Source organism: Nestor notabilis, unplaced genomic scaffold, assembly GCF_000696875.1.
Source record: "Nestor notabilis isolate BGI_N333 unplaced genomic scaffold, ASM69687v1 scaffold8325, whole genome shotgun sequence".
Classification (NCBI taxonomy): domain Eukaryota; kingdom Metazoa; phylum Chordata; class Aves; order Psittaciformes; family Psittacidae; genus Nestor; species Nestor notabilis.
In genome coordinates, this window is record NW_009929737.1 from 1 (window position 1) to 8483 (window position 8483).

The 8483-nt window shown below is 36.9% G+C and overlaps 2 protein-coding genes across 2 annotated transcripts in view; one reads left to right on the plus strand and one right to left on the minus strand.

Annotated features, from left to right (window-relative positions):
• Positions 1-871: 871 nt before the first annotated feature.
• LOC104406205 (thiamine transporter 2-like) lies at positions 872-2648 on the plus strand (the record flags this gene model as incomplete). Its single annotated transcript, XM_010015124.1, has 3 exons — positions 872-1064; positions 1567-1708; positions 2526-2648. Coding segments are annotated over 3 exons (458 nt in total), but the record flags the coding sequence as incomplete, so codon positions are not given.
• A 2582-nt stretch (positions 2649-5230) lies between these two features.
• The window catches only part of AGFG1 (ArfGAP with FG repeats 1), a 17757-nt gene continuing 14504 nt past the window's right edge, over positions 5231-8483 (minus strand). The window contains exons 11-13 of the mRNA XM_010015125.1: positions 7221-7382; positions 6472-6563; positions 5231-6008 (exon numbers count right to left, since the gene is read on the minus strand). Coding sequence (XP_010013427.1) covers positions 5949-6008; positions 6472-6563; positions 7221-7382 — 314 coding nt within the window. The 3' untranslated portion in view covers positions 5231-5948. The remainder of the gene's footprint in view (positions 6009-6471; positions 6564-7220; positions 7383-8483) is intronic.

Here is an 8483-nt window from a genome sequence, read left to right on the forward strand (position 1 = left end):
CCTTTCATATTCCTCCCTCAAATATACTTTAGGACAGGTGGTTTAAGAATTATAAAGAGCATTTTAACAGCTCCTTTGCTCTAGATGGTCTGTTTAGACTGTGGATTAAAGATAACTACAGGATCAGTGCTCCTTAAGAAGTGAATAATCTGTGACTGCATCTGTCTCCTGATCAATGCCTCTGGATGGGAGATGCTGGGAAAGCAGAGATTACAAAAAAATCCAACAAAACAAAAAAACCCACAAACCACAAACACACAGCCAACCAAAAGCAAAACAAAAAAAAAAAACCCCATGCAGAACCAAACACACAAGCAAAGCCCTGGAGTTTGTTTATACCATATTGCACTCAAGTTTTTTTACTATACGCGAACGTCAATAAGGCACTGACAAATGAAGTTCATAAGATTTTTTTTCCCTGAAACTGAAATGATGCTTTCATTTAAAAAAAATAAAAAAAACAAGCATGAAGGAGTGCAACAGATTTTCTTTTCATAAAGATCTTTACGTGAATGAAAAAGTCCATTTATATTTTGGCAGAAAATGCTTGGTAGGATCGTTGTTCTCTCTGCTCACAGTTGTGAAAAAATGGAGTAACAATAGACTGTACACTGCTGCCCCCACAGCCTTAGGCATGAGGCACTTTTCTCAGAGGACTTCAGTTTGTGCAGGCTCTGTAAGCAAGGAGAAAACCACCCAACCAACAGAAGACTCCCACACCACTAGCAGAAAACATAAACCACACCATTATCAAAGCCCATTGCAACAGTTATCAGAGCTCCTGGTATGATCCATTTACACAGTTATGCAATGGCTTTTTTTTAGAAGGATAAAATTTCAGAGTTCTAGTTACTACTTTTTAAATTTTTAGGTTCAGCAACATCCATGGCAGTTGGATATGCCAAAGTAAACTGGGATCTTTCTGGAGAACTGGCTTTGGGAATTTTCTCTGCAATGGATGCTGGTTCTCTGTTTCTCATGCACTTTACTGACAACATCTGGGCATGTTACGCTGGTTACCTTGTCTTTAAAGCATGCTATATGCTCCTTATAACAATAGCAACGTAAGTATAATACACAACTGTTCTAATTAAATTTATTTAAATCAGTGTCACAGTTTTAAATTTATCAAAATTTTACTGAAAGCTTTCCTAGAAATAAGTTTTTTAAATAGATCATGACAACAGCACATATTTCTAGCTTATATAAAACTGTGCTTAAAATTATGACCTATTACAGTAGGTTATTCCAAGTCAGAAAATCTTATTCTGCATCTATTTTTTTAATGATCTATGTACAATTACTCTCTAAATGATCAAATGAGCATAAACGAGTCCTTAACAAAAATATCCACTCAAGAGAAGTAGGATGCACAAAAGCACCAAAGCCAGAAAAACAAGGGATTTCTGCCAAAATGGTGCTGTTGAAGCTTTATAGCCAAGGCTTTGGCTATTCCTTTGAAGAATCCACTGTGCACACCATATTATTCCCAAACTTCCTCTCATATGTAAAATTGCAAACATCCTTGTTCTCCATGGTTTTGTTAACCTGCACATTCATTTTCAGGTTTCAGATTGCTGTCAATCTAAGCATGGAGCGTTATGCTTTGATGTTTGGCTTCAATAACTTTGTTGCCCTGGTGATTCAGACAATTTTAACTGTTGTTGTAGTAGATTCAAAAGGTCTGGGACTCAATATCAGCACCCAGGTAAGCTACATTACTTGCACTGCTCTCAGTCCCTCTACCTTCCTCCAAAAGAGTGTTCTACTCCAAGATTAGCCTTTGGGAACATACTGGGTAATGTGCTAGCTTAGGACAGTTACTCACTTGAAAAACACGTTCACCTGAAGTGAACTGGCAGCAGCTAGTACAAACTACTTGTCCTCTAGTCCTGCCGATTTTGCTTTTCTCTAATAATTTTAAGAGCATTTTCATGGAGCAGAAGGGAACGACTACCACCTATTGCTCAATTTTGTTGGTTTTGTTTTGTTCTATTTATTTCTTTAAAGACCTACCACTCACAAATTCATTGTCAAATACCCTAACAGAAGCAGGAAGCAAGCTGAAAGGCCACCCACAAGTCTACCACCAGGCTAACTCGTTACTTTCACTGGATGCACCTTTAAGTTACTGTAATTCTGAAAAGTTACTGATCTCACAATTCCCCACCGACTTTCTTGATTTAGTTTAAACTTGCATACAGAATGAGGTCCAAATCTTTAGCTTTCATCTTTTCAGAGAAGAGCCAGGAAGTGCAGGGTAGCTGTCCTCCTTTCCCTTAACTGAGGTGGGGAGCAGAAGCACATAATACATTATCCTACTCTCCTCCTTTTACAGACAAAGACTTCCCACAGTATGAATTCAAGAAGCCAGACTTCTTGAATCCTTTCAAGATGGGGTGATTTTGGGGTGTGGGTAGCACAGAAGGGAAGGCAGCAGCAGAGGGACACTCCTAAGTTGCTACCTAACAGTAGAAGCAGTTTTTAACTCTTCTTCCTCTTTCTTCCCCACCTCCATCTCCCAGTTTCTCATTTATGGCAGCTACTTCACATTCATAGCTGGAATTTTCCTAATCAGAAGCATATACACCATGATCTCCCTCAACTGCAGAAATACCAATGTGGTTGGTGAAAGCATTGATCATTAACAACAGAGACAAAAAGAACAGTTGCAAGCTACAGCGCAGAAGGCTGCATCATCTAAATTTTCAACTGGAAGTTGTAACATGCATTTTTAAAGCAAGTTCATAAATAGCAATAAAACAGTTGTTTTTCCAAAATATCCTATTTCTGTCTGTTCCAAGGTGGATCACTGCAACATTATATAGCATAGCAATACTGCCACTTCAGTTTACAGCCAAATAGCAGTCATTTCGGATTGCACAGAGACAATGCACTCAGACATGTGAAGTTACAAGACTGTAAGGAAAACATGTCACTAAGTACAGATGAACTGCTACTGATGCAGTGACAGCTGTATTGTGACTTTGTTGGGGATGTACATACACGAAACATTAACCTTCCTTTTTAGTGTCTGTCCCAATAAGCATATGTATTAATCATGTCTGATAACTGCCATGACCAACACACACTTACCTTTAGAAGCAAAACCCCTCCTAAGCTAGATTTTACACCATGGGGAAACATTTCAATTTCTATACAAGGCAGTCTTAAATAACACAACTAGAAGTTTAGATATAACTATAGCTAATTAGGTAATGTTTTTCCTACTGCATTCAATAATGTCCACTTTGGAGTCAACTGTATCAGACAGCAGCAAATTACATTGTGTCCCTCTACCATGACTTACACATCTGCCAAGAGTGAGAAATAAATTGATGTTTCCCCAAATTCAGCTCACAAGAAAGTAAAAATCATTAATACCTTTAAAAACATAATTTTAAAAGCTGCTTGAGATTGCCTTTATGCCCCAGTAAGTTTTCCCTTCAGAAGAGCAGAATACTTGCATCATATTCGCAGTTCTATTTCAGGAATTCTGACTAAATCTGGTCCTTTCCAAACCAATTTCTTGCCTTAGCATTTGTTTCAACAAGGTGCTCGGGAATTTGCAGCCATTAAATAACTTTCGACTGCAGTACCTGGGCATCACGTCTGCCTTGTAGAACTCAGGATGTACCCCTTACAACATTGTCTTACACGCATAAAAGCTGACATAATAGGATTGAAAATATTAATCTAGGTGGTCTCCAAATTAACTTCTGTACAAGGGCTAAAGTTAAATACTTTGATTCTAAAACTGAAGAGGATACTGAAAAGCTAGTGAAAGTAGCTTTTAGGCAACGATTCTAGTTGCATGAGCAATTGTGTAACCAACTGCAGAGGTTTCAAAGACAAAACACAATCACAGGCAAAGAATTAACTTTGTAAAAATAGCTATTTCAAAATGCAATCAACAAAACAGCTATGGTATCAGTTTCTGCTCAATACAAAGGAGACTTAAAACAAGTTAAGATCTTCAGCTACTTGTCTGGAGCTTGACAAAATCAGTGAACATATATTAAACAGACGCAGTTGTGTATAATAAAAGTTGCCAGCCTTTTATTTGCATTCAAGCTAGTTACAAAAAATAAGGTATTCTACTATTTCTGCAGCATAATCTAAAGCTACATGCCATGCATGCTTACCATACTCTAACCAGCACTCCTCATCAGAAGGAGAAAAAAAAATAACTCAGACTTCAAGTAAGAAATGCTACTTTAAGCATATATATGTACATATATATATACACACACATAGAGGAACTACTACCTTCCCATAGACAGGCAACAGCAGCCAAAAGCACTGGCATAAGAGGGGTTTTTACAAGCACCGGTCAAGTCTTTCAGCTCCCCTAGAAATAAGCAGACCTACGAATCAGGCAGTCAATTATAAGGAAAAACATCTTACCTTCAAGAGTTTACCTCTAATGGCCTTACACATCCTTTTCTCAAAAATCAATCTGATCTCTTTTATTCCTGTTATCTTGAAAGGTGTTATGATTTTATTCTCCAGTAGCCAGAAACCTTTAAGCTTGCAGTTGATGTCTTCATTATATACTTACATTATTTGCTTAGTTTCAGTATTACACTTGACTAAGCCAAGTTATTCGAGTTGAAAACACCATCACCAACTAATCTGATGCAGAGTTGTATTTTTCTTGAACCTTACTACTGTTACAGAGTAGACATGCCAGACATTTCTTCCCTGTCTACAAATTGCATGCTAGTATGGCAGGAAATATTCCAGTAAATAAAAAAAGAATCAATTTAATATTCCACAGGAGGTATTACTTATATCAATTTTTAATAAAAAGAATGCTGTTACAGCTGTGGTACCTTGGCCTGCAATTATACACACTGTTGTGATCACAACTAAGTCTTGCTCAAAGACTATCATTAGCTACACATAAGTATGTGTCTTTTTCAGCTAGCCATTTCTCAAGTAACTACCCTCCTCAGTGCTTTCGGTGTCCTTCATTACAGAGTTATTCTGTCAAAATAATCCAAGTTCAGTTAACGGTTTCCTGTTTGATGTCACTTCACTTGAGCTAGAACAGCAAGCTTAATCACAAGGGCACAAAGAAACATCTAGAGTGAGGCATGTGAAAATTTTAAGCTTAACTCACCTTTAAGCATTTTGCTTTTGATAATTTCGCTGTGTAAAAGACTCACAGTAAGTATATTTTAATCCATTAAAATGTTACTCCACAGAAATAATTCTACACAGGGGGTTTTTTTTCTAATATTTATTTTTTTCACCTGCAAACTGTAGCAAAACATGATCAGCTTTATTATGCAGACAGGTATCCCTCTAACATTAGAGATTTAGGCATGTATAAATAGAAGAGCTCTTAGGAAAGGAAAACATTGAGAAATGAACAAACCTTCAATTTAACTTCATGACTTCCAATACCAATGGTTAAAACGATGTAGCTCATTCATTCCAAGAGATACAACAGCACCTTAAGTGGCTGATCTATTCCCCAGTAACATTTTTCACATAACAATGTGTTAAAGTTACAAATACTGATATGCACAAATAGCTATTTTCTAAGAAAAATATGTACAGTACTGCAGCATAATGAATGTGGTATCTGCAATAACTTATTAGCCAATTTTAATATACATGATACCGCTACTTTTTACCTGCCAGCTCACAGGTCCAAGGATGTTACCACAGCCCTCTGTTTTGCACGTTATTACCTGGTGGGGGGGTTGATTTTCTTGGGGGGTTTTGTGGCTTTTGTGGTGGTCTTTTGCTTTTGTTTGGGTTTTTTTTATTAATATTTTTCATTTTCTTAAAGGTACACAATGCAGGCTTTTATTTTTACTTCTTAAAGACTTCTTTTGTGTTTAAAGCTAATATCAGTGAAACAAGACAACAGTGCAAGAGGCGCAGAGATGTTATGTGACCACATAAGAGTTCTTTTGGGTAAAGTGTCTATAAGGCTATAAGAAAGGATTGGTTGATGGGCTTCCTGTTGGAAACTGTCCTGTTGGTGCACCAGCCTTGGGGGGGAATAAAAGAAGAAAAATAAGATGAATATTCAAGATTTTTGTTTTCAGATTGTAAATCATTAATGCAAGATACATGAAAAAGAAAACACCCTATTAGGACATATTTCTCTTATGGTGAAGTCTTTTTCCCCCAGTACTTCTCAAATTACACTACTGTAAGAGGAAGTTACACAAGTACCTCTACTTTGATCTGAATAGCCTTACAAACACCATGCCACCATCATACTGAATTGCATGTATGAGATTCATGTGCTACCTTCCTTATTTGAAGAAGAAAAAAAAACCAAAAAACAAAAAACACACCACACCCAAAAAAACCCCCCCAAAAAAAACAAAACACCATACCCCCCCAAAAAAAAACCCCAAACCACAAACCCCAAATTTTTGTATGTCTAATTGACCTGTTACACATTATGCCTTTTCAGACAGAACTTAATATCATACAACAACTCACCATAAAAGGGTTACTAGGTACTCCAACAGCTGCAACTTGTCCAAAAGAAGTTACTAGAGGCTTTGCCTGTCCAAATGCAGCAAAACCTGCTCCTTGGAAAGACAAGTGAAAAACATTAAAACTAGTAACCAATCTTCAAAGAGTTCTTTGCTGCAGCTCCCACACAAAAATAAGTGGAAGCTTGGCCTGCACAGTCAGCAGGATTGATCCTACTTAAACACTGTCAGGAATCCAAGTATAAGGAAAAATACAGCCGGGCTTTTTGTTTGTTTTCAACTGCTCGGAACTGATCAATTCCCAATTTCTACACATGCACTTTTTTCAATGTTATTTTATCAATTAAAAAAAAAAAAAAAAAAAAAAAAAACAACCCCCAAAACAATAAACAAAGAAACAAAAAAACTTTCTAATTTTCTCTTGCCTGTGTTCTATGAAGTTAGAGAAAGTGTTATAACCAGTTGCAGAAACTCCAAAACTGAAGGCAAAGCAATTCAGCTTGCATAAAACCCCTTCTAAGCCTAGGAATACTTATAATTTTAGTATCAGATTAGGATAAAATTTCAGTTACGTCATTGCACACAGCCAAGTCAGAAAGCTCAACAAAGAGCCAAAACATAGTGTGGGAACCCCTCATCAAGGTTATCAAGTTCACATAGAAATAAAGATGCACCCATTTTTGCTAACTTACAGACAAATCATTTTCTCCATGCTTCAGATTTAAACAACATCATCTAATATGTTCGACCTACCATTTGGCTGCTGAGCAAAAGCAGTCTGTTGAGAGAAAGCTGCCTGGGTTGGGAACGTGGGCTGCTGGAAGTTGCCGCTAAGACTAGTAGGAAGAAGACTGTAGGAAGCAGGAGTTCCAAATCCTGCAGGCATGCTCACAGATGCAGTACCAAATGTTGCTGCTGGTAGGCAAAAAATAACATTCAATTATTTGCAAGAAATCACTTTTTTTCCATGAGACAAATTACTATAATGTCATGTTAGGAAAAGCTTCCTAATGCCTCAGTGACCATACAAAAAGTTAGGTTCAACTTTAACAGCCACTGAACTGATCTGTTAGCTTGGATCATCACCAACTAGGTGCATAATTTACTTCTGTACTTTAAAAATGGAATCATTTAAGACTTGCTAGATCCAGCACATCCAGATATACCTTCTGAAACGGAATTATTTTTTATGTTGTCTGCATTATCATACACTTCCCCCCAGAGTTTTCCTGGTAAAAGCCTGTACGTATCAGAAGCAAGCACTTTCAGGCAGCATAAGCCCCTCTGGTTTTCTCCTTCTGAGAAAAGCATGAAAGGAACTTCCTACTTCAAGTTGCATTACAGGAAGTTACAAATGTAGGAAGAAGAAAAAAAAAAAAAAAGTCATAAGGGATACATGCATCCCCTCTCTCCTCATCCCATCCTCATTTCTTAGGAAATTCTCACCATGCACATCATTTGCACACACAGTTCCGTTTGCAAACACTCTTACTGTTGAGGTAAGACTTCAAACAAAAAAAAAACCAAAAAAACCCAAGAAACAAACTCTTCATCTGATTCTCTGCTAAACATTTCAAGTAAAGTACACACAGCTCATATGCAGTGGCACATGCCTTCACATCAAGTGCGAAAACGTGCTAACAAAACCATTATTCAGTCTTTTGGGAGTTATTCTTGAAAGGAGAAGTGCAAAGAAGAGGGTTTTTTGGTACAAACACCAAGCATTTTATTCTCATTAAACATTAGACAGGACTTTTTTTTTTTAGTGATGCAAGTTAGATTTTACACAAGCTCAACTTTTTTAGAAAAAAAAAAAAAAAACAAACAAACAAAAAGAAATAACAAAAAGCCCCAAAACAAACCACAAAAACAGGTATTAAACTAATACAGCTTATCTATCAGTTGAAAAATTTACCCCAGATGTATTCAAGGGCAAGATATTATACATAAGCTGTTGACAAAGTACATGCAAAACTAATGTACTAACATTATTCAAGTTAGTTAGCAGAGAAGCTA